This window comes from Colias philodice, chromosome 2 (assembly GCF_061535455.1).
Source record: "Colias philodice isolate Cphi_HAF_F1 chromosome 2, ilColPhil1 Martin Lab GWU primary, whole genome shotgun sequence".
NCBI classification, from domain to species: Eukaryota; Metazoa; Arthropoda; class Insecta; order Lepidoptera; family Pieridae; genus Colias; species Colias philodice.
In genome coordinates, this window is record NC_143087.1 from 7986849 (window position 1) to 8014285 (window position 27437).

A 27437-nucleotide genomic window follows, 5' to 3' on the forward strand; every position below is an offset into this window, starting at 1 on the left:
CCGTGGTACATATGAAAAATAGATGTTGGCCGATTCTCAGACTTACCCGATATGCACAGAAAATTTCATGAGAATCGGTCCACCCGTTTCGGAGGAGTATGCAGACTAACATTGTGACACGAGAATTTTATATTTAAGATATATATATATGCATTTTAATTTTGTACACTATTAGTTACATAAAAAATATCCAATGTAAGTACAATGATTTTATCATATTAATATGTATATTTTATTAAAGAAGATTTTTGAGTAATTCTGTCTGTATGACTGTCTCTTCTTCACGTCGAAACCACTGAACCGATTTGATTGAAATTTGCTGAAATTTGGTACAAAGATAATTTGAGAAAGATTTGAGATATGAGAAAGGACATAAGATTTTATATCGTAAATCCCACGGGAATGATGCTGGTTTTTCTGTTTAAGTTAGAATGTTAGTAACAATTTATGAACGTATGTTCGTTACTGTTTCATGCCATTAAACTACTCAACTGTTTTTGATGATGCTTATTGCTTGGCAGGGATGTAGCTTATGTACCAGACTAACACATAATGTAGATATAATATATAAACAGTTTCGTCCACGGATGAAGAAGCGCGGCACAGTTAGCCTTATAAAGTTAAAGTTCCTATTTCTTAAAATTTCACATAATATTAATTATTGATATACATACAGGTAAAACGAATATTTCACTTCAAACGTAAGTTCCGCCAAGCGAAGGTCGCGGGTTCGAATCCCGCCTCGTAATAGATTTTTTCTATTCTTTAAAAAAACAGCAGCATATAGCTTTCATACTATAACTAAATAATATTATGTTATTCTAAATATCAAAGAGTTTGATAAAAAATAAATAATAGTAATAAAATACATACTTATTAACGTACTTACATATTTAAGAACAAAACGAGACACATGAAAATATGCTTAACTACCTCGTATATAAGTAACCAAATCGACTGCACCGTCCATAGCACTACACTACTTGCCCAAAATGCCGCTTGACCGGTTTCCGTACATAATATTATACTCACACTTGAACGGCGATCTTATTTAGTCTGCAAAATCACTCCCACAATCCGGTGCGTGTTCAAAACGTTTATTTAAAAGTTATCTTACTAAGATTTATAAAACCTTTAGTTGTTATTAATTAATGTAGCTACAATCAGTAAGAATAAGTATCGAAGTGAGAATAAGGAGGTGAATTCATAACTTGAACTGGAATACAAACATGGAATCATTACCAAAACAATTCGTTTCAGCAATGAGGACCTTATTCGATATTATGGATGATAAACGGACTGGGTACGTTAAATTAACAGACATTGAAAACCGCTGGCGTGATGATCGTACCAAAGGTTTACCTCACGGGGTTATTGAAAGCCTCCAAAAAGTTGCTTCACATGACGGCTTCTTAACATTTGATAGTTTTTGTACTGGCCTCAAAATATGTCTCCTGCGTAATCAAGTTCAGAGCACTTCAAAACAAATAGATATTGTAAGTGAAGAGGTCGAGGATGTTAATTATCACTCACAGGCGAGTTCGCAAGATCATCGACCTCCTTCAGCTCCAATAATAATTGACTTAAATAGTGCACAGAATCGAGAAAGAAATTGGAATGCAATGAAAAAACCTGGTTCGCAACACCGCACACATAGTATGCCACATTTGGCTGAAGACAAAAGTTCGCGTGAGAAATCACACCTTGGAACATCCATTTTATCTAGTCACGATATAATTCATAGAGGATATGGACCACCAAAACCACCTAGACTTGAGAAAGTCGTAGACAGCAAAGAAACTATTAGAATTATATCCGACTCAGAAAAAAGTAATAATAATAGTAAATTGGAAATTGAAGAGATAACTGAATCAATAGAAGGACAAGGTCGGGGGTTAGGAGACGGGCGTTCTGCAACCGGATCACAATCGTACATAAGCCGTACATCAAGGCGCAGGGAACCCCGTCGACACACATTGCATAACGGTGTCGACTATAATTTGTTAAAGAAGATGAAACAAATTGAACAAGAGAAGGATATTTTGCTACAAGGTTTAACTGCAGTAGAAGAAGCTCGCGAGTGGTACCTCAAACAACTAACGGAAGTGCAAGATAAAATGCGATACGCTGGGAGGATGGGTGCTTATGTGGTAAACTTTTATGCATTCGATTTCACGAATTAATTTAATAGAAGCACCAATTTAGTTGAATCCCATAGATACCTCCCAAAATACGATCAACGTAATATGTTTAACTGTTTATCAATCCTATGCCTTGTTCATATGAGCAGATTTAGTCAAACTTAGAGACCAATGAAAATCTTAGTTTACCGTTATAGTTTCAGTTTCATATACCAAAATAGTCTTTCTAGTTTAGTTCTTTTTACCAAAATAGTATTTTTTACTATTTATGACTGTCTGTATGTTCCGGCTATTATCTCAAGAACGGCTGGACCGATTTTGAAGGGACTTTCACTGTCAGATAGTGGTTAAGGAGTAACTTACATAAGTATTAAAAGGAAAAACTCATTCACACGCAGATGAAACCGCGGGGCGTGCGTAGCTATTATAAAAATATAATTATATTTATGCATAATCTTTATATTGCGCAATAAAGCAACAACCTTGCTTTTAAACAAAAACGTATACCACATTAATGTTAATAACCTACATATTTTTGTTTATGTTAATGCTAATTAGGGGAGCCTACGATACTAAATGTACGTATATAATATTTACTCGAGCGCCACGGCCGCGGCGAACCTATCAGAGTTGGTAGATTAGGCGATAGCGAAAAAAAAGGTCCCATAATGATTTCACTATTAGCGGGGAGAAAACGTTTTTTTATTTTTTTTGATACTCTGTTGCGCGTGAGATATGTATAATTGATATTTCGCATACTCCAGAATGTCACTGAAATAAATTAATAAAGATTACTTAGACGATTGGGGGGTTACTTAAAATATGAGGTCCCAATTACGCTTATCTGACGATTTGAGCGCAACTTTAGAGAATGGTGGATTTTTTTTAAATTATTCTTTGAGCGCACTCCACAATACTAACTGCTCAATGCTCATACTGGCTAGGGGTAATCAACTATAGGCAAGGTATCGTAACTTATATTAATCTGACGCGCACGAGTTAATCCCAAAATCCCCTCTTGGGCTACTATACTATAATTTGTAAATATATATTATGAACTATGAACAATGAAATATAATTTCAGGAACCTTACAATGAAGCACACCAGGAGCGTTTGGAATTGCTACGCGCTCGCATTTTAGAACTCAACCGACAATTAGGGGCACTAGCAACGGCGACTGGTTGGCGTCATTGGCCCCTGTCATTGCATATGAACTTGGCTTTACCTGCAACAATATTCAATGCTTCATCTAACACTAGCAGCAATGCTTCAGTGTTGAGATCGCAGAATAGAATGCTCGCTGAGGTAAATATTGTTTATTCATAACTTTACTAAATAAACACACAAAATAATTTTCTTTTTCTTATGGACATACATTATCTGTGTCCATAAGAAAAAAAAATATTTTTCTCTTCTAAAAAAAACACAAATTATATTATCCGTTGCTGCATCTGGCAAAAGCGGCACCATATACACGCAACTAATTATGTCAGGAGAAAAACATTTGGTTATTGAGTATTTTTTTTATTCTATTAGCAGAAAATCTATACCAAAACAATTAATCATCTTTGCAGTGAACCAATACACATATGCACACACACACAAATAATGAAGTCCTTCACCGTGTCTCTCTAACCAAATCTAAATATCCATTATATTTTGTTTTCACCAATATTGGATATTTTGGCTCTCTTGGGTATACTACACAGTATATAAAATATGTTAATATTAAGACAATGCGGGGGGAAAGCTAGTACGGTATAATAGTCATATACTTACTTGAACCATTGACAGATCTATATGTTTCCTATTTCTAACTATCTATGAAATATCAAACAGCACTGGAATACCGTGATCTTAAATAAATTTACTTTAATAATGATTACTAATTATAACCTTTCTCTACAGGAGGTTAACAGAAAAAACGAAAGGATATCAGTATTGGAAAGAGAAAAATCTGCCCTCATCAGAGAATTACTACTTCAAAGAAATAGAACAAAAATGATTGATAATTTCAGTTAAATCTACTGAGACATGAATAACATACATAATGTATTATATGCAATTTTCGACATATATTAAAAGTATTGTTGGACTTGGTCATTATAATCAAAATAGAAAAACATCTTATTAATTATTATTTTTATGTATAAATTTTACCCTCTACATATTTCTTGATAGTGTTTAACAAAATATAAAATGTAGGTGAACACAAACATGATTCCAAAAAAATATGTAATTAACTTATTAAAGTACAGTAGAGCCTATATAAGACGAACATGAAATTGATTCCAACATTTAAAGTTATAGAGCCTAAGCTAAGAGGTAGTTAGCATAGACCAAAATAAAAGAAACCCTGTTTATATGAATAAAAGTCCTCTTAACAAAGTGACAATATTTTTAGCCTGATTGTATCAAGTTATTGTTATCAATCAAAGGGTTACTTAAATAGGTTCTACTGTTGATTGTTTAGTCATTTTTTTATAAGATTTTGGCTAAGATTATCATAAAAATATCATATTTGCTAAGTCATATTTGAAACATTGTTATACTTGTATTTTGTAGAAGGATTTTCAAATTAAAAATTAGTATGTGCCATTACTAACATTTATTAAATGTTTTGTAGTTAAGTTATACTTCCTAATAAAAAATGAAAACTAATATATTGTAATAGTATTCTTTAAATCACTAATTATTGTATAATGCGTAATCATACTCCCTAAATGGTACATCATAAGTAAGGTATCCTTGATCCCAGGCTTGTTCAATGGCAACTAACAACTGCCTATGTTTGTATTGACAAAGTCCCGTTTTAAAAGCATCCAGAATCTAGAAAAGAAAATGATATAGTTAGTCATATGCTCATATCTATCCAGAAAAAAATATCAAATAAAAGTAAATAAAATATTTTGACTCAAATAATTCTCACAATCATTTATATGCACAATATTTTTCAAAATTCTTTTTAACTAAGCTCATTTAAGCTTTTTGAATTCCAATGTTTTTTAATGTGTATTATTTTTGAATAAATAAAGTTAACTAATAAAAAATTACCTGTCCAGTGTACTCCGATATAAATTGTTCCAGTAATTTCGTATTCCTAGGATCTAACACCAAATATTCATCCCTGCAAATTGGGCAAGGATTTCCGGTAGCTATTACTCCGTTTCGAATACACATTTGTCTTGTCTTCTTCGGAGCAAAACCTCCTTTATGGTTGCGACGATATAGATGCCAAACAGGCTTATCGCCATAAGTTTGATTGTAAGCTTTGCTTTGAATATATCGTATACTTGATTCAACGGGAATTATTTTAGTTCTATCTTTACTTGGATCGATTTCTTTTTTTTCATCTTCAGCATTTTCGTTCGTTTCTTCGGAGTAAAATCGAACCCCTCTTCTTGTGTCCGATAAAACTATCCTATTAATCATTGACCTTATATTTCTTGTAATAGACATTATTATTCAATATAAGACTATAAATCTGAACCAATTTATTAAAGTATTTCTCACGTATTTCTGAAAATGTAATATTTTGAAATTTGTGTTCCTAAATTTTCTAGGTTATATCAAATAGAGAGTAACAGAATACAGATTATACAGTCAGCTGTTACATATTATGTCAAATGTAAATCACAGAGTATTAAAGGGCCCACATGTGGGCCCGTAAAATTAAAAAAAAAGCATATCTCGTGCAACGTTTTTTGGAAATAAAACAATATGTTACAATGTGGTTACAATCATGATACATATTATATTAGGTGCGTAGTGGAATAGTTCGGTAACTTATTTTAATTTAAATTTAAATAACATAATATGATTGGACCAACCAGATTGTGCACAAAAATTGTTTAGGCCATAGTTTTCATGGCAAGAAGTAAGGCCATAATTTATAATAGAGAATGAACTAGTTTATTCTCGCTCTACGAATTATCGTAACAATTTATTAAAACCAAAACTCTATAGTGGGTTTGTTATTTTTGGTCCATCGTCCGTCTGTGGTCCCGGGTCCGTCATAAACGGGAAATGACAGGCGTTTGAAGCTTGGGCGTTATTTTAAAAACAATCGTTCCGAATTTCGCCTACATTAATTTTATCACATTGCGCTCTGTTTTTCACTGTTTCCTTGTTGTTCAAGTAAAATAAAAACAAACTCCTAATTGTATCAAAAATTTATTGAATGTAAGTATTTTTTCTTTGTTTCTTGGTAACATAATATAATGCACTAAGTTTAGTCTGATCTATATTGCACGCCTCATAAGCGAAGCGTTGAGGTGGGTACTACTGTCACTTCGCGCAAAACATCTGATTTTTCAAACTTAAAATGTCTTTATGTATCATACATTGCACTTGTAAGATAATACATACACACACATATTAAGAAAAAACACTATTTTTAACGTTCATGATATTTTTGATGTCATTTTTGTTATTTAAACTAGTTAAAAAACAGTTTAAAAAAGTTCTGTCTTGGACGTCCGTGTGTCTGTATGTGCGGATCCTTTTTCTTGTTAACACGATAGCGACCGAAATACTTTACTAATCGAGTCTTTTTTTTTCTCTTACGCTTGAGTATGCTCAGGAATAGAACCCTTTCATTTTTCAGGGTCTGATTCGATGTGGTTTAATTGTTATTAAATAAACAAAAATAATAATTAATAAATATTTATTAAAAAAAAATTATGAGGCGTGCACTTTTGGATTTTCCAAATTATTTTTATTACTTGCTGGAATCTGCAACTTTATTCACGTTGTGCACGGGTAAAAATTAGACTTGGTGCAATTTCAGACTTAAATAATCTTTCTCTGTCCAAATTTCATACAGATTCGATCAGCTGTTTTTGCGTTAAAGAGTATCAAACATACATCCACACTTCTTAGACTTTTACCACTTCCTCAATTAAAATATTAATAGGATTTAAATTTGAATAGTATTTATAAGGTATTAAATTAATTTTTTGATAAATATAAATCTCGATTTTAACTAGGTAAGTACCAATATTTAAACAAAATGTTCATAAACTTCAATTTTATAGTACATAATCAATTTCTTACTATATATTATACCTAAACAACAGTGAAAACATTTTTCAAATGTGTAGTAGTTTGTGAGATAAGCATTTTCAAATAAACAAATCAGCATAATAAGAACTTATTTATTATTTTGATTGAAACATGTTTAATTTATGATGCCAGTTTATTTATTTATTTTGTCCCTAAAATATAAATTTTTTGCAGGTAATTCGCTATGGCTGATTTAGGGGATATTAACCTTCACATGTAAGTTAATATCTTTTTATATTTATATGAAAATGTATGGAGGTTGAGATGATGACATATTGATGATGCATTATAAATACCTATGTTATAGATTTGTAAACAACTTGAGCCACAACAACACCCTTAGATTATTATTAACCCAAGATTAAATAGGGTTGCCTGACATGATGATAAAACAGCCTAGAATCTATAATATGTCAATATAAGCCTATAGCCATATGATATAGTGTTTAATGTTAGCACTAAAAATATTAAATGCTAATTTTCAACTGATAAAAAATATTTTTTTTATGTTTATATTTAGTGTAGTTTTATGTCAAGCGACATGCTGAATACTTAAAGTTGTGTCGGATTGGTTTGATAGTCCAATGATTCCTTACTTATTTAATATCCTAAGGCCCCTAGGTGGGGCAAAGGGCGTCAACAGTACATCGCCATGTATCTCGATTTTTGGCGGCATGTTTTATTTCGCTCCAGCATTTTCCTATACACTTGGCCTCTGCGATGACAGTCCGACGCCAAGTTAGCTTTGGACAGCCACGTTTTCGTTTTCCCTGGGGGTTCCAATCCAAAGCCTGCTTTGGTATGTGTTCCGGGTCTCTACGTAGCGTGTGGCCAATCCACTTCCACTTACGGCGTTTAATCTGTTGGGCGATCGGTGTTTCGTTGCAGCATTCCCAAAGGTTGTCGTTGGAGATAGTGTTAGGCCAGTAAATTCTGATGATGCGACGAAGGCAGCGGTTTACAAACACCTGCAGCTGACGTGTGATTTCCTTTGTGACCTTCCATGTTTCACATCCGTATAGCAATACGGTCTTTACGTTTGACTGGAAAATTTTAAGTTTTATTTGCCGCGTCAGTTTACTCGATTGTCACACGGATCGCAGCCGAGCGAAAGTGGCCCTGGCTTTGGCTATCGTTGAAGCGATGTCTTCTTCGGTACCACCATTCTCTGACACAACGCTTCCAAGGTAGGTGAATTTGTTCACGCGGTCCAATGATTCCTTACCAATATTTAATTTTCTTTTTTCCTTTATTTCTTACTTGAGCAATAAGGAATGTTTCCTTTGCATTCAATTCTCTATCTACAGTATTAAGAGTGTAAGGGTGCTTTTCCACCAGATATGTGATATGCAGCTATGCTACGAAAATGACACTATGTGACCGTTCCCACTGATACCAACTATGGTACTATACTAATAAAGAGAGAGAAGTAAGTTATCTTCGAACAAGGGTTCATCGCGCCGTTTGAAATTACGCGGAGCGCTTGGCCACGTTCATGTACGTACGCACGCAAACAATTACCAACGCCACTTGGTTCCTACTCTGGGACCGGTCGGGTCTCTTGAGGGCCGCGCCATTGCTGTGAGCGGTCGCTGTTTGTTTATATACAATTATTTAAAATATCCGTGTGACAAGTGACAACCCTGCGCCTCTCGAGTTTAGGTACCATGTGCTCTAAACGACGGGAGTTGGCCTTCTTCTCTCTTTATATACTATGCTGATACTAAGCTAAGTCTAGTATCTAATCTGTGGCTACGTAGCGTTGGGAGTAAGATGTACTATGAAAATGCGCCGCCCGCGCCGCAAAAAAGCTTTGCGAGGAAGATACGCAGCTTGAGCTATGCGATGTATCGATAGTAGGTGCTCTGCAGTCTGCACATAGCACGCATCCTTCCATATAAAAAACGTATCTTAGCTGAATCCGTTTCCACCAGTTCTATCTTAGCCCGGTTGTACACGGACTGCTCGAGCAGTTAACGGCTGAGCGACGTACACGGACTGCTCGAGCGGTCGGTCGTTCACTGCTCGAGCTGTCGCTACAAACCGCGGTCCGCGCAGTAGACGGCTTGAAGCGGACGCGACTGCTCGAGCAGTCCGTGTACGGCAGTAAATGAATGTCTATATAGTTGACCGCGCGGTCGCGGCTTCAAGCCTTCGGTCTCAATTGCTTGAAGCGGTCCGTGTACGTACGTACGTACGTACGTACGGCCGCCCTTAATCTATACTAATATTATAAAGAGGAAAGGTTTGTATGTATGTATGGTTTTCAGGCATAAACTACTGGACCGATTTTGATGAAATTTGGCACAGATAATCTTTAGACCCTGAGGAAGAACATAGGCTACCTTTTATTGCGAAATATGTACCACGGGCGAAGCCGGGCTGGACCGCTAGTCTTAAATAAACATGTTTTTACGAAACTTGCTGGTGCATGAGCTTATGGTTTTCAAAAGGCTGAATAGATTTTCATGAAACATAGCATAGATCACTCTGAATAAAATATTACACAAAACAACTACATGAAAATTCTTTCTTTTATTCTATTCTATTCTAAAATTGGTACATCCGTATGTGAGTTACGATACCACAGTAGCCGCGATACCACATATTTTAACTTGTGATACTTTTCTTTTCGTAAAAATTATTTAAAAATGATTATTTTAATAAAAATATTTGCCTAAACCGTATAATAAATAAAACTTTAAAACAAGATTTCTCGATTCAAAGAAAATTAAAAATCATCAGCCACAACACCGCAAAAGATAAAAACTATTTGCCTACCAAACTGTCAAAATCTGAACATTTGATCATCAGGAGGTCGGCTTGGAACAAGCTTGGAAAGATACCGGGGCGTAAAAAATAATAGCATTCATCACTATGCCGTCACTAAACTTGCTTACAGAGAACAGATAAGAAGTAGGAACATCTATCAAACCTCATTTCGGAAATCAGTCTATATTTTAACACCCCTGACAATAAAAATAGCATATATATAATCACTAGATGAGTTTCGAACTTTCGAATAGCCTTGCCTTGTCTGAGTGATATTTTGTGAAAAGTACAAAAACTGGGTATGGATGTTGTCTTAATGTTGTATACTTGGTTTTAAGGTATGAAATACTTTATCATATTTTTGGTAATAATCTAAAAGAAGTAACTACCTGATTACCTATATTGCAATATTTTTCGAAATCAGGCTTATTTATCCAAATTAGTCTATTCGACGGGTTCAAAACGGGTTGTTAAATATGTATTTAATTATGTATATATTATAAGTAGTTCTTTTAACCAGTTAATACATTTCGCTCTGAATTTAGCTGCATCTATTCATTGTAAATGAAATCTATCAGGTAGTTTCATAACAAGGTGCCTACTACCTGCAACTTTTTATGGTCGTTGTCACCTTCTATAAAGTACATATTCATTTTAATATTGAGAGTTTCTGCATGACGTGCGACGCATCGTGTCTATTTTTGTCCTATATATTGTAATGAACAGCATCCGTCTACGCCCCTCCTGTGTCCATCTCTTTTCGTCGCATCTAAATCATATGTAGTGTTTTGTTTCAACGGCTTGCGGTGGCGGTCGAGCAGTCCCGAATCTCTGACATCGGCCCTTTTCTGCCCTAAATACAGTTTCATCTGGTAGATAATCAAAACAAGTGCAAATTATTACAGGGATTTTATTAATTAGTTCAGTGAAACAATAGGGTTGAATTTCTATATAATAATTGTTACATAGTGATAATGTAGGTACTCTGTTTATCAGTAATTGACAAAGTTCATAGTGCCAGTATATTAGTTATATTTGTGATTGTGAATACCAATTACTTACTTATTTATAAATAATATTCTGTAATGTGATTGAAAAAAAGAAACAATGGCTACTTTACCACGAATGAATAGTTCTAAACATGGTAATAATCCAAATATATCATCACCTTTCAGGTAAGTCATGAATATCAAAATTGTTTTTATTTTTGATAATTTTCCTTCAATTCAATGTAATTAATTCCCTTATTCCATATAAAGCAGAATTTGTGTTACATCTTATGTGGCAAATATATTTTATCATACTTAGTTATTTATTTGATAATAGCAAAATCAAGCAAAATTAATTAAAATAAAACCGGCCAAGTGCGAGTCGGGCTCGCGCACAAAGGGTTCCGTAGCAGCAAATATAATAAATTACAGTTAAATCAACCTATCTCAAAAACTATAAGAGATACTTTGATCAAACCAAAAATCGTTGAAAGAGTTAATTAGCATGCATCACCTCTATTTTTTTTAGAATTTTATACCCCGTAGTTATAAAAATAGAGGGGGGGGGACATACTTTTTACGACTTTGAGAGCTGATATCTCAAAAACCGTTCACTTTAAGAAAAATGTTTTTTAGAAAACTTTATATCATTTTAAAAGACCTTTCCATTGATACCCCACACGGGTATGTACATCGAAAAAAAAAATTTCATCCCTCAGTTACATGTATGGGGGGCCCCACCCCCAATTCTTTTTTTTACTATTTAGTGTCATATTTTTGTAGCGGTTTATACAACACATATTCCCATCAAATTTCATCACTGTAGTACTTATAGTTTCCGAGTAAATCGGCTGTGACAGACGGACAGACGGACAGACGGACAGACGGACATGACGAAACTATAAGGGTTCCGTTTTTGCCATTTTGGCTACGGAACCCTAAAAAGAGAAGTAATAATACACATATAATAAGTAATTAACAAATAACAATAATATGTAGTCACATAATCAAACAAAACACGACGTCGCTGTTCCAACAACAAAATATCACAGAAAATAAATTAAAATATTATTGATTTGTAAATAAACAAATAAATATTATAACTATTTATTTTTCAAAATTGTCAAACAATATTATATGTATATTGTATGTGAACCGATAACATAGTATAAAAATGCCGATAGCCTTAGCGAATAGCGACGCTTTGATATCGCTAAATTGGGGCTAATTATGCGCTTTTAAGTAGGTACCTACATATATGTAACATAATTATGTATTCCATGTTTCTAACACTACAATTACCTGCACCTTATTGTGCTAATTTAGATGTTTATTTGTAAACGGTAAAACTCTCCTTTTGTTGGTAGGTACTTACCACTTTTATTTTAAACGAAACTGCATTGTTCGTACAATGCATTTTCATCTTCATTAACAACGCTCGTGCGTTAGATGTACAACAGGTGTTATATTATATAAAACTGATTTTTAATATTTATTTCTAGTACCAGCCCGCGAAAACTACAAGAAATGACATTACCTAACCAAGAAGGACATGGTAAGTTCTTCTCACATTTTGCAAAATAATTAATAGAATTAAAAAAAGGATCATAATAAAATACTATTACTTAAATATCTGTTTAAAAATAAAATTATGTTTAAGATGTTACAACTGCAAGTGGTATAAGTATGAAGCAGTATGAAGAACAACTAAATGGATTGCGAAAAGAGAATTTTCAACTTAAGTTGCGTATATATTTTCTTGAGGAGAAATTGGGAAATGGTTCACCACCCGCTGTCCAGGTATTTTATTTATATTTATACCAGATGTATATAATATTATATGTTTTGCAATATTTTTCATTGAAGCTCCTGTCGCGCGTTTCGTAGCCTGATGAGGTTTAATAGGTATGACTCTGTAACACGCAAATAATATTTTAATTCGCCCCAGTAGTTTCTGAGTTCGAAAAAACAACTTTAGCTTTATAATATAAGTTAATTAATTTAAATATAGTATTTCTTATTTATTTTATTTCATTCACAATTTCTGTTCTGCACATCAGGGTCTATTAGAACATAATGTGAGGCTTCAGGTGGAAGTAGAAGAATTAAGAAGGCAGTTGAGTGATAAACAAGAATTATTGGCGGCCGCCGCAGAAGCGATTGACGTATTAGAGAATCAGGTAAGTAGTTACTATAAAAATTTACCTCCAATAATTTCAATTAGTCCATTGAATGAGTCCCTCCAAGGGGGGTCTAGAGTGCGTGAGTTAGTAACGTAAGATGTTTCTTCGGAAACATGTCAAGAGTCCCTAGGTAATAAACATACTAAAACCCCGGGACACTAGGAGGAGTCCCGGAGTGGGGGGAGGGGGGAAATGAGTCCATTTTTTCATTTTTCGCTTAAATCTCAAAAACGGTACATGTTAGAGAAAAACTTTCAAGGAAAAGTTGAAAGGCCATAAAGTTATCTACAAGTTGTACCTCAATCATTTTTTCCTATATCCTACCGTTTCTGAGTTATACGCAGTAAAAAATGATTTTGGCTCAAACAATTTCCCCATACTACACATCAATCGATCAAAAAATATTTATTTCTTCCAAAAAACTCAAATGTGCAACTTGTGACCGGTACTGATAGATTGCTCTTAATTAGGTCTATAATTGGTAAAATAAACACATTCCTCCATGGAAGCACATGAGTAGAAAGACGGAACAGAGACTAAGCTTCAAACAACCGCGCGAATCGATTGCACTACTACAAGTACGCGGGGCATGTGTGTGTGACCTCAGGCCGCTTGTCGCGTACGCAGCGATTCTGGAAAAACCCGGTTTGCGCTTGCACAGGCTGAGGACAGTCTCAGGGTTGATACGACGCACGTTGTTTGTTTTATTAGTTGCAACTTGCAAGTTTGAATATTTTAATATAAAACGTAATATTTTATTGTTAAAAATGGTTGTTTATTGTACTGTGTGTATGAAGCATACTAGAAAAACTAAAAATATATCATACTTCAACTATCCCAGGGAGTACAATAGGTGAGTAAATATTTTGATTATTACTTTTTCAAGTAAGTACCTACTTGCGTTTATTTTATTAGGTCCTTTTTTAATAAGAAGAGAATTGTACACGGTGTGTTTTTAGTTTTTTACCTTTCATTATTATTACAAGTTTAACATTTGTAAGTATGTATGTAATTGTGTGTAATTATAAAACTATTTAACAAATGTTTTGTTTAATTTGTCTTAACCTATTGTGACAACCCTACCAAAATAGGTAACAATTTTGCACGTTCTTAAGAAGCTTAGTCTCTGTTCCGTCTTTCTACTCATGTGATGGAAGCCTTTAGAAGGAATCGATTGTCAAAATATTATATTAGGGCAGTTTGAGTTACTGAACTTGATCTTTTTATTTTTTTCTTCCAAAAAACTCAAAAGTGCAACTTGTGACCGGTACAGATAGATTGCTCATAATTAGGTCTATCATTGATAAAAATACTAGATTCCACCACGGAGGCGTTTACGGGGAATTGAATTTTATTAGGGTAGTTACGATACTTGAACTTTTTATTTTTTTTCTTTCAAAAAACTCAAGTGCAACTTGTGACCGGTACCGATAGATTGCTCATAATTAGGTCTATCATTGATAAAAAAAACCAGATTCCACCATGGAGGCGTTTAGGAGCTATTGAATTTTATTAGGGTAGTTACGATACTTGAACTTTTTAACTAACTGTCCTAATAAAATTCAATTCCCCGTAAACGCCTCCATGGTGGAATCTGGTATTTTTATCAATGATAGACCTAATTATGAGCAATCTATCGGTACCGGTCACAAGTTGCACTTTTGAGTTTTTTAGAAGAAAAAAAAATAAAAAGTTCAAGTATCATAACTACCCTAATAAAATTCAATTCCCCGTAAACGCCTCCGTGGTGGAATCTAGTATTTTTATCAATGATAGACCTAATTATGAGCAATCTATCTGTACCGGTCACAAGTTGCACTTTTGAGTTTTTTGGAAGAAAAAAAATAAAAAGTTCAAGTTCAGTAACTCAAACTACCCTAATATAATATTTGACAATCAATTCCTCCTAAAGGCTTCCATGGAGCAATGTGTTTATTTTACCAATTATAGAACTAATTAAGAGCAATCTATCAGTACCAGTCACAAGTTGCACTTTTGAGTTTTTTGGAAGAAAAAAAATAAAAAGATCAAGTTCAGTAACTCAAACTACCCTAATATAACATTTTGACAATCGATTCCTCCTAAAGGCTTCCATGGAGGAATGTGTTTATTTTACCAATTATAGACCTAATTAAGAGCAATCTATCAGTACCGGTCACAAGTTGCACATTTGAGTTTTTTGGAAGAAATAAATATTTTTGATCGATTGATGTGTATACTACACATCAATCGATCAAAAATATTTAAATTGTTTGAGCCAAAATCATTTTTTACTGCGTATAACTCAGAAACGGTAGGATATAGGAAAAAATAATTTAGGTACAACTTGTAGATAATTTTATGGCCTTTCAACTTTTCCTTGAAAGTTTTTCTCTAACATGTACCGTTTTTGAGATTTAAGCGAAAAATGAAAAAATGGACCCATTTCCCCCCTCCCCCCACTCCGGGGCTCCTCTTAGTGTCCCGGGGTTTTAGTATGTTTATTACCTAGGGACTCTTGACATGTTTCCGAAGAAACATCTTACGTTACTAACTCACGCACTCTAGAACTTTTTATTCAATGGACTAAATGTTGATTGTTGGGTCAAAATTTAGGCCAATTCATCATTCATAGATTTCTTATAAATTTCTAGGGATCGATTTCTACAGAAGCCGCGGAGGTTTCCATGAACAACAGTAATCTAAAAAAAGAAAATGTAATTCAGAAGGTAATGTTTATTTAATTATTAATTATTTAACATCGTGTATAGAAATAACTTTTATAATAAAAATGTATGTTGTTGTTATTTCACAACTAACTGTGATGCGCTGTTTCACCTATGGGTAAGCAAGTATTGTATATAGCTCATGTATTATTCTTGCTACATAACTTTTAAGTATCATCTAAATCCGTTCAGTGGTTTTTGCGTGAAATAAAACAAACATACATTCTTACAAACTTTCGGGCTATATATACCTAGTTAAGTATATCAAATTAATTTCACGAGAATTATTTTTACGTGTTATAGGATACAAATGGACATGAGAAGGCTGATGAAACCTACCAGGAATCTGAATCAGCAAGGTAAAGCTGCATTTATCAAAAGACAGTACATAATATTATACCTATCACTATTATATCATACAATTTTACAAATATTTTCGAAATCCATCCATGGTCAATAAAACATGCAGGCTATATTATATAGGTACTTGTAGATAATTGCACGCATATTATACGTAAATGTTACCAAAAAATGTTGTGTGGTTTTATGAAACCACGGTAAAAGTGAAACTGTTCTACTACGGCCACACTACCGTGATATGCCAATAATTATTGCCACAACTTTAACAACACCTAGGTGTAACCACGACTTATGGCCATAATTCTACAATGCCAATCAATATGACAAATGGCGGTAGGCAATAGCTCCGGCGGCGGTATTCTTTCGCACATCAAAGAAGATTACCGCCGTAATTATTGCGTATGCGGCCACACTACCGTTTGTCCAGTGTGCAATATGAGCTCACCGGCGACGCACGTATCGACCGACATGGAGTGGTCAAATGAAAAAGCGCTCGATGGCGCAAATTTTTGGAATTCTTGGAATTCTTCTCTTTGGGATCTTGGGGATACCCAACAGAAGAACTATAAACATCGCAGTGTACACAATGATGCGTGGCGTCGGATCAAACAAAATTTATCATTTCCAAGTACAATAGATGATTTGAAAAAGTCCTTTTTAAAAAGAAAGAATCCTTGATGAATTATTACAGAAATCATATTATATATTAATTATTAACTAATATTTTTTTTGCTGCGGTAAATGCCAATAATTACCGACATATCTAGGTAAACTGTAGTGTAACCACACCAGTTCATGCAGTAATTTAGACGGTAATTTAATGCCATAATCATTGCGGTAACAGCCCGGTAGACGGTAAGGTAGTGTGGCCGTAGCATTAGAACGGTTCCGAACACTGCTTTGTGTAGCGCATGTCGCGTGACGGTCGGCTGCCGAGTAGGTATACCTACTCGGCAGCCGACCGTCACGCGACATGCGCTACACAGACCAAAAAGTTTGAGACGATGTAATAAAAGTTTCACTTTAATAAATCTTTTATAATTAATAAAATCCATATTATTTGTTTTGTAGAGAAAACTTAGCTGCAACAAATGACGAAATGGTAAGTTTTTCTTGACAACCCAATGAATTTTTCGTTTTTAACATAAATATATTATAGTTAATATGATCTAGTTAGTTATATTATATTAAAATTTTAAATATAAACTATGTAAGTACTTACTTATTAAAAAAAACTGAATATTATTGAAATGTGTAATAATGCCAACAGGATCAGCTTACAAGATTAAGAAAAGAGAATCGGAAGGCTTTACAAATGATAAAAGAATGCATGAAGAAGATTCAACAACAAGACAAAGAAATAAAAAAATTGAAATTGGTAATGCTCTTTTCATTTAGTTGATGAACTAACATTTTGGATATTTTGTAAATATTTGATTTTGCTTTTAGAATAAGGAACTGACATATGCACATGTAAGTGATTCCCAAATGGAGAAATACGAGGAGATATTAAAATGCAAAGACGAACACATTAAAGATTTGGAAAATAAAGTAAGACAGCTACAAAGTACTGTTGAACATGGACAAACAACAGACCCCACTGGGTAATATATTTATCACTACATAGTATAAAACAAAGTCGCTTTCTCTGTCCCTATGTCCCTTTGTATGCTTAAATCTTTAAAACTACGCAACGGATTTTGATGCGGTTTTTTTTAATAGATAGAGTGATTAAAGAGGAAGGTTTTAGTATATAATTTATTAGGTTTTAGACAAAGCGGGCGAAGCCGCGGGCGGTAAGCTATTTTACTAATATAACATGCATTTGAGTATATTTTTGTTAATATTTTCCAATTCTTAATTTCAGAAACTTACAGCAGATCCTTACTAAGCGACTTCAGGGAATGGCTTATTTTTTGGATAAACTTTTGTCACACAAGTATGTATATTTTTATATTTTATGTATTATGTACAATATATAAAATACGATCACGTAGCGAGTGTGAAAGGCAATCCTGTAAATTTTAATTGATTTAATAAAATTATACTTATGTATGTTTAATATTATATACTTTCGAACTTAATATATAAAATTGCATATATTTTTATAGATGTGTCCTTGGAGAGGAAAAGAAAAAATTATGTGAAAGTATTTTGGAACAAAGCCTTGCTCTTCCAGTTGGGTTAAAACTAGACGAATCGATGGCTCCTGAAGATTTCACTATGGACGAAAGCAACCTCGATATTTCTCAATCTATGAGGATAGAAGATTTGACCATGATGTTTGGCCATCACTTAAATTGCAATGACGAAAATCATAGACATTCCTCTAAAAAGAGATCATATCCTCAGGCTGATGCTATTTCCGAGTCTGAGGATTGGTCAGAGCCAGACAGAAACGTGTCGTTAGCGAGAGTTGGGCTATGTAATGCTGGAGTCGAAAGAGAATCAGCATCGGACAATGTAAAGTATCGGTCTCGAAGATCACGCGTGTCTTTCGGTTCACGTACTGAAGACCGAAAAACAAACAATTATCAAGCATTATTAGATCAAATTAGTGACTTGACAGAATATAACCAAGAGTTGAAAGATGAAAATAGAGAACTCAGTGCAAAATTAGAAACTGCAATGAAACAAATTGACGATCTAGTGAGTGAAAAAGACGAATTAAAAATATATGTAGAATCGGAGCAATGTAAACTTGACAATGCAAACAGAAATGTAGAAGAGATGAAACAAACATTATCACTTTTCGAAACCAAAATAAAGGATAATGAGCAGCAGATTGCATATAATGTGCAATTAGTAGAAAAGTTACGATCAGAAAAACAAGAGCTTGAAGCTGCGTTTTTGGAAACCGAGCGTTCTCTGCGTCGGGCCGCAGATGAGGCCACAGTCCAAGCGTCACAGGCTGCCTTGGAACGAGCTCGAGCGCATCACGACAGATTGAGGGTGGAGAGAGAACTAGAGGAAACAAGAGAAAAACTCTCTGCCGCTTTAGAGGCGAACTCTAGATTGGAAATTGAAATAACTCGAAAAATACCATTAGAGGCGGATAATAAAATTGCTGAGTTTCATGATGCACTTAATTCGGAGGAAGAGCGACCAACATCCCCAGATCAAGGTATAGATAGTGATAGATTGTCAAGTTTGGAACACAATGATGCAGTTAATTTATCTCCCCGTAAGTATATCATTAAAATATGTTTTCGTTGTGATGAAATTTTTTAGCAAAGGAATTTTAAATTTGAAAAAGTGGAAAAGACAGAATAGGCACGCTTAAAAACAACAGTATTCATCTGACTTAAATGCGATACATATTAAATATTTGTCTATATAGATTTTTAAGTGCTTTTTATAACACTCAATCATTTGTTGATGCATATTTAAAAATATAATATATGTAATATGAAATTTGCTTCACAGGTTCTCTATATGAAGAAAACGTTGTGTTGAAACAAAAACTCGCAAGGACTAAAGCGACCCTAGCAGAGACTTTAACACAATTAAATGCTGCCAATATGCGAAAAAGAAACGTGCAACGGGCTATTTGTCGTGAAATTCATAAAACACAAGGTGTTCTCCGTAAGGCTCGTGATCATCTAGAACACCATAATTAAAATGAAATAAAGAGTAACATACTCTAATAGTTACCGATTATATATGAAAAGCCTAATGTGTGCCTCTTTGGTCTCATTTTTTAAAACGGAGGTATTTTAAAAGTGGAGCACATTAAATGCACCTACTGAAAATATTATGTAAAAGATTTTTTGAACGATGGCTGTTAAATCGGAATTGAATATTGATGAGCACATGTCGCGAAGTAATTTTTTTTTAACTTTTACACAAAATGATAAATTTGGTATCATTCCAAAATTTGGTACCAAGCTCTGTGATGGTTCAATTTTTTTTTTTTTTTTTTTTTTAACCATTTATTGATAGAAAAATAAACATACATTAAGCATACAGAAGAAACACCACATAAATCGACACGATTTGATCGTGGTGCACATGCATTCTAGACGCCAAACAAATAACTACTAGACAGATCAATATAAATTTTGCTGCATTACATTTGAAAATAACATTAACATTATGAAATTACATTGAAAAATACATTAAGATGGCAAGTAAATTATACAACAGAAAAAATATGACGTACAATAGGGTACTTGTGGAAAAAATTATTTGCGATCACCTACTGTGCTGGCCGAGTCTTTATAAACGTGATATATAGTATGATTTTAATTGACGGTTAACATTTTTACAGTTTATTTTATTTTTAATGTTATTATCTAATTTGTTGATTAGAATACAAAAGTAATTCTAATTTGGACACCGAAACTACAAATTACGATTTTCATTATTGATATAAATATTGTCACTCACATATTGTCCCTGGTTCGCGATTAATAACGTGTCTATAGACGGCATCGCGTCGGTATAAGTGGTTGTAATAATTTATCTTAGTATTAAACGTTAATCAAGTTGTACTTATTTAATTGTATTTTTTACGACATTAACTTTTTTAATAAAATATGAAAAAATAATAATCTTTGTGTATCATTTATACCTATATTCCTTACAAAATAAATTTAAAATTAATAAATAATTCACAAAAAAAAACGTATTTGCATAGTAATTTTCTGTACAAAAAGAAATGATTTCCCACCATTGAGCTATTATTACTACCTCAGAGCAATAAACCTACTATAGAGTTCTTATATTGAGACAGAACAAAATACATATTTTCTAATCTACTTACTCTTAGTCAATAACAGCATAAGTCAGATTGAGATAGCGATAGAGTATCTGCACTGTCTTCAAACGTAGCGCGCCGGCAGTCAGTTTGTTTTCCAACCAGCTGGTGGGCTCAGTGCGTCAAGTGTTTTTAACGAAATATTTAGAAAATATAAAGTGTATAGTGTTTCTTTTTATTTGTCAGTGTGCTAAAATGACTATTGTATGTTTAGCTACCGGCTATTACTAGTCGAATGGGAGTTTTGGATGAAAACAATGAAAAAATATCTTTCCATCGGTAAGTGATTTTCAGCAAATTGATAAATATTTATGTTCTAACCCTATTTGAAGGTTTTACCAAGCGCTTTTTTATAAGTTTATGTTGTAACTGTAACATTTACCCACTTTATGGGGTTGTGGAATACAAAAGAATTAAATAATTTTTAAAAAATGTCACAATATTATCACGTTTGGCATTTTGTTTACCACCGTAGTGTTGTAACACATCTAGCGTATATTATCGATTTATGACAAAAAATCTATTTCATATTAACGTTGATTTATTTATTTTGTTTCTTATATCAGATTTATATGTAGTTGTTGTTGCAAATAATAGATGTAAACAATGTGATTTCTACAGCAGGAAAATAAAAAATACCACGTGGTTGTTTTATTTGACTTATCTGTTTAGTTTGTTGTTTCTCTTTTAGATTATTAATAAATTCATTTTGTTTTAGATTTCCAGAGCTAAATAAAAAATGGGTATAAAACATGAGACGTGTAGATTGGACGCCGTCGAAATTTGCTAGATTGTGTTCACTGCATTTCGAGCCTGCGTGTTATCAAGATGGATACTCTAGAAGAATTGTGCAATCTTACGCTTACGTTTTTTTTTGTTCCTTTAGATAATAAATACATTTGTGTGTGAGTGAATTTTTATTTGGAAATTTTTTTACACATTTACTTTAAATGTGTAACTATGTGAAAATTAAACGGTTGATTAAATGACAGTTCTCATAGATGAGAAACTACTATTGAAATACATACTTAATATACATGCGTTTTCAAAGAAAAACCCGCATAGTTCCCATTCCTGTGGGATTTACGGGATCAAAAGTAATTTTTCCAAATTTCATTGTAATCGGTTTAGTAGTATTCGCGTGAAAGAGTAACAACCATCCATCCTCACAAACTTTCGCTTTATTAGTAGGATGTAAGGAAAATGTTTTCTTTAAGACTGTCCTTTTATGAACTTGTTAAAATTCATGCTGACTGTGCCTTTCTCCTCACTCCTTTAACTTTATCATCATTTCCATCTTTATTTTAAATTAGTTACATTTCAAGTTTTAAAATTTATTTTAAAATATACTAGCTTTCCGCCCGCGTTTTTAAAGAAAATCCCGCACAGTTCCCGTTCACGTGGGATTTCCGGTATAAAACCTATCCTATGTGTGTATGTACAAAATTTCATTGTAATCGGTTCAGCAGTGAAAGAGAAAGTTATCCATTCTCGCATAATTTCGCATTTATTATATTCGTAGGATTAAACAAATAATGTATTCAACTGAAATTAATGATTAATTTTGTTTTTTTTTATTATTTATTATTTCACGAAACCGTAAATGCAAAATGCATTCACGATTTTATCGATTGAAGCACATCCCATCACTATCACCTTCTATCTATCTAAATACGTACCTATAGTAAAAATGGTGCCATGACTATGTTGAAACGTACTTGTAGTCTATAGCTATCTCATTCTTTCATACGACGTTTTCTTTAGATAGAGAGAAACAAATATATGTAAATTGTATACGCTCGATACAAGTACTCTATAGGTCTCAGAGGAATAAACCTATAGAGTACTTGTATCGAGCGTATACAATTTACATATATTTGTTTCTCTCTATCTAAAGAAAACGTCGTATGAAAGAATGAGATAGCTATAGACTACAAGCTACGTTTCAACATAGTCATGGCACCATTTTTACTATAGGTACGTATTTAGATAGATAGAAGGTGATAGTGATGGGATGTGCTTCCATCGATAAAATCGTGAATGCATTTTGCATTTACGGTTTCGTGAAATAATAAATAATAAAAAAAAAACAAAATTAATCATAAATTTCAGTTGAATACATTATTTGTTTAATCCTACGAATATAATAAATGCGAAATTATGCGAGAATGGATAACTTTCTCTTTCACTGCTGAACCGATTACAATGAAATTTTGTACATACACACATAGGATAGGTTTTATACCGGAAATCCCACGTGAACGGGAACTGTGCGGGATTTTCTTTAAAAACGCGGGCGGAAAGCTAGTAAGTATATTTTAAAATAAATTTTAAAACTTGAAATGTAACTAATTTAAAATAAAGATCAATAAAGTTAATGGAGTGAGGAGAAAGGCACAGTCAGCATGAATTTTAACAAGTTCATAAAAGGACAGTCTTAAAGAAAACATTTTCCTTACATCCTACTAATAAAGCGAAAGTTTGTGAGGATGGATGTTTGTTACTCTTTCACGCGAATACTACTAAACCGATTACAATGAAATTTGGAAAAATTACTTTTGATCCCGTAAATCCCACAGGAATGGGAACTATGCGGGTTTTTCTTTGAAAACGCATGTATATTAAGTATGTATTTCAATAGTAGTTTTTCATCTATGAGAACTGTCATTTAATCAACCGTTTAATTTTCACATAGTTACACATTTAAAGTACCTAAATGTGTAAAAAAAATTCCAAATAAAAATTCACTCACACACAAATGTATTTATTATCTAAAGGAACAAAAAAAAAAACGTAAGCGTAAGATTGCACAATTCTTCTAGAGTATCCATCTTGATAACACGCAGGCTCGAAATGCAGTGAACACAATCTAGCAAATTTCGACGGCGTCCAATCCACACGTCTCATGTTTTATACCCATTTTTTATTTAGCTCTGGAAATCTAAAAAAAAATGAATTTATTAATAATCTAAAAGAGAAACAACAAACTAAACAGATAAGTCAAATAAAACAACCACGTGGTATTTTTTATTTTCCTGCTGTAGAAAATTTACATCTATTATTTGCTACAACAACTACATATAAATCTGATATAAGAAACAAAATAAATAAATCAACGTTAATATGAAATAGATTTTTTGTCATAAATCGATAATATACGCTAGATGTGTTACAACACTACGGTGGTAAACAAAATGCCAAACGTGATAATATTGTGACATTTTTTAAAAATTATTTAATTCTTTTGTATTCCACAACCCCATAAAGTGGGTAAATGTTACAGTTACAACATAAACTTATAAAAAAGCGCTTGATAAAACCTTCAAATAGGGTTAGAACATAAATATTTATCAATTTGCTGAAAATCACTTACCGATGGAAAGATATTTCTTCATTGTTTTCATCCAAAACTCCCATTCGACTAGTAATAGCCGGTAGCTAAACATACAATAGTCATTTAAGCACACTGACAAATAAAAAGAAACACTAAACACTTTATATTTTCTAAATATTTCGTTAAAAACACTTGACGGACCGAGACCTCCAGCTGGAAGGCAAACAAAACTTAGCCGGCGCGCTACGTTTGAAGACAGTGCAGATACTCTATCGCTATCTCAATCTGACTTATGCTGTTATTGACTAAGAGTAAGTAGATTAGAAAATATGTATTTTGTTCTGTCTCAATATAAGAACTCTATAGGTTTATTCCTCTGAGCTATAGGTTTATTGCTCTGAGATTACTACGAATAGAGAAGACACCACGAACAAAATCTGTGCTGCAAGCGCGGCGGCGTGGGGCGGCTAGTGAGTCATAGATTAAGCAATGCCATCGCCCCACTGCTATAGAGGAGACACTTTCCCCGTTTTCCAATTACAGCACTAGAGCGCATTATGCGGCATAATGCTTAACGTTGAATGTTCCAACTACAGCAACGCTTCGCACAATCGAGCACTAGAAAAAGTAATGCGCGTGAATTGATACGTGCAATCGATTTATCGTTAGTAATAATTATTAATTGTTGGAAAAAATTTTAAAGCTTTCGTTTCATTGTAGTTTTTTCGAAATAATCAAAGTTAATTCAAATTGTGTTAAAAAAATAAATATAAGTATGGATGAAACATTGAAACAAATGTTAATGAAAAAATCAAAATCCAAATTACTTAAAATAACCGTAAATATTTTTCAACCAATTATTATGTATACCACTTTATTTACACATTAATGAGGTTTTTTTTTTTTTTATTATTATAATGGCAAGAAGATATGACTATTTGCCAGTGTCAAGTAAAAGGTAGGGAATCCATACACGGGAAAATAGGATAGGACCACGATAGGAAAGGCAAGGTGATCAGAAGAGTTAGGAAAAATCAATACAAATTACATTATATTATTACATATTTTTTACATAAACTAAATAGATTAAATGGAAAATAATAAACCTTACAATTTGACGTTATTCTTAAATATAAAAATAGATATATTATTAAAATATTTTTTAGGATACATTAAAAGATATGACATACGAGTAGGAAGAGGAACATTTGAGGAAATTAATGAATTATAAAAGGAAGAATGATCGTATAAAGAGCAAGAGAAAAATATATGGTCTATATTTCCCTCACTCTCTCCACACTCGCAAACTTCAGTATTTAATACGCCAATTCTGGCTAGATGGCTAGGAATACACATATGTCCAATTCTCATGCGACTTATTGTAGATACAACTAATTTATTTGCTTCAACACCAACGAACCAAGGCTTTATTGGTATTGTCGGTTGAATTTTATAATAATATCTTCCCTTACACTGCCCAGTATCTGCCCAGACCGTATTCCACGCTTCAAAGAGATATCGCTTCGGTAATGTCATAAGATCATGAGGGTAATTAATGTATGGATACATATCTCCACATTGCACCGCATCCTTTGCCAAACTGTCAGCCCTATCGTTTCCTTGGATTCCACAATGACTTGGAATCCAGGCAAAAGTCACCGAGTATCCCAGGTTAATGCATTCAGCTAACTTATTTCTGATTTCAAAAATAACAGGGTAAAATGGTTTATTATAGAAAGGATATTTATCTAAGCATTGCAGAGAACTCATTGAATCAGTAAAAATTACAGATTTATGTAGCTTCATTAATATTATATATTCTATTGCTTTTAGTAGGCCAAAGCATTCCCCAGTGAAGACTGAAGACTCCGGCGGTAACTTGATCTTTTGTGTAATCTTAAATTGAACGTGTAATATACCAACTCCAACACAACTATCAGTCGAGGTTTTAGATGCATCCGTAAAAATATGATGCCAATTGCGCCACTCCCTATCGACATTAAACCTAAAGTTTGCATTTGAATTCATATCATTCTTATTGATTCCTATATTGTAATGTATAATTGGTTTGATCAAAAGGCACTTGAAATTATATGCATACAGAGGTAAAACTGGGGACTGAAAAATACTAGATGACATTGAAATGAGTTTTCGGTAACTTATAATTAAACAAGGTAATGATTTATTTTTCCAGAAAGAAGATGTACGTATCCGATCGTTTAAAATTTTCAACTTGTTTATTAATGGATGGTTGGTGAATTGTATTATACGAAATAAAAATCTATCAGATAAATATTGCCTTCTGATCTTCAGTGGGGGATCTCCACATTCAACCTGAAGGGCATTAATAGGGCTCGATTTCATTGCACCTAACACAATGCGCAGCGCTTTAGCTTGGATTTGATCTAATTTCTTAAGTGCCGTTACGTTACCGCTTTCTAACAAAAACGTTCCATAATCTAGAATACTGCGAATCAAAGCATTATACACCAATTTCATGCAAAAAGGGTGGGCACCCCACCAAACTCCGGAAAGACACCTCAACAAATTAAGTATACTTTCACATTTTGAGCATATGTACTCAACGTGAAAGGTACCAGACATTTTGCTATCTAAGACCACGCCTAAAAATTTTGTATGATTTTGGAGTGGGATCCGTTTCCCATCAAAACTAATATCAACCCTAGGAACTATTCGCGATCTCGTAAAAATCAGAGCGACGCTTTTGTCAACAGAAACATCTAATCCATTTTTATCTAGCCAGCCCTTAAGCTCGATGAGACCTTTATTTAAAAAAATACAAGCTGAATCTAAACTAGAATCTATAGTGTATAATACAAGATCATCAGCATACTGAAGGGTGTTAATTCTATTATTAAACGAATCAGCTAAATCATGTGTATAAATATTATATAATAGAGGACTTAAGACCGACCCTTGAGGAAGACCCTTACTCATGGTACGCTGAAAATGGACTGATTCATCAATATTCAAAACAATATATCTCTCTTCTAATAAACATATGATTAAATTAATCAAAGCGTCAGGAATTCCAAGTCTGAAAAGTTTCTGCTGTAGGATTGTGATAACCACATTGTCATATGCTGAGCGAATATCAACAAACGCAGC

The 27437-nt window shown here is 33.3% G+C and overlaps 3 protein-coding genes and 1 long non-coding RNA gene across 5 annotated transcripts; 3 read left to right on the forward strand and 1 right to left on the reverse strand.

Annotated features, from left to right (window-relative positions):
- The first annotated feature begins 1080 nt into the window (after positions 1-1080).
- On the forward strand, positions 1081-4433 carry LOC149490607 (suppressor APC domain-containing protein 2). Its single transcript, XM_089706664.1, has 3 exons — positions 1081-2150; positions 3226-3447; positions 4051-4433. Exons 1-3 carry the CDS (start codon positions 1230-1232, stop codon positions 4162-4164), a joined length of 1257 nt encoding a protein of 418 aa, XP_089562790.1. The 5' UTR covers positions 1081-1229; the 3' UTR covers positions 4165-4433.
- Positions 4434-4733: 300 nt separating this feature from the next.
- Positions 4734-5738, reverse strand: mRpS18B (mitochondrial ribosomal protein S18B). The gene is made up of 2 exons (XM_089706677.1): positions 5197-5738; positions 4734-4971 (listed from the first exon to the last, which is right to left on the reverse strand). The coding sequence occupies exons 1-2, from the start codon at positions 5599-5601 to the stop codon at positions 4831-4833; spliced, it is 546 nt and encodes a 181-aa protein (XP_089562803.1). The 5' UTR covers positions 5602-5738; the 3' UTR covers positions 4734-4830.
- A 436-nt stretch (positions 5739-6174) lies between these two features.
- cnn (phosphodiesterase 4D interacting protein centrosomin) lies at positions 6175-20113 on the forward strand. Of its 2 annotated transcripts, XM_089706696.1 has the most exons (13): positions 6175-6324; positions 7381-7422; positions 12470-12522; positions 12628-12767; positions 13028-13147; positions 15784-15858; positions 16159-16214; positions 17287-17317; positions 17486-17593; positions 17665-17819; positions 18083-18154; positions 18327-19399; positions 19642-20113. In XM_089706696.1, the coding sequence occupies exons 2-13, from the start codon at positions 7391-7393 to the stop codon at positions 19833-19835; spliced, it is 2109 nt and encodes a 702-aa protein (XP_089562822.1). In that variant the 5' UTR covers positions 6175-6324; positions 7381-7390; the 3' UTR covers positions 19836-20113. The 2 variants fall into 2 exon arrangements, with proteins under 2 accessions (XP_089562822.1, XP_089562815.1); XM_089706689.1 differs by lacking the exons at positions 6175-6324; positions 7381-7422 and adding an exon at positions 10640-11153.
- Positions 20114-20931: 818 nt separating this feature from the next.
- On the forward strand, positions 20932-21883 carry LOC149490610 (uncharacterized). The gene is made up of 2 exons (XR_016317039.1): positions 20932-21253; positions 21693-21883. It is a non-coding gene; the product is annotated as an uncharacterized LOC149490610 (long non-coding RNA).
- The last annotated feature ends 5554 nt before the right edge of the window (positions 21884-27437 follow it).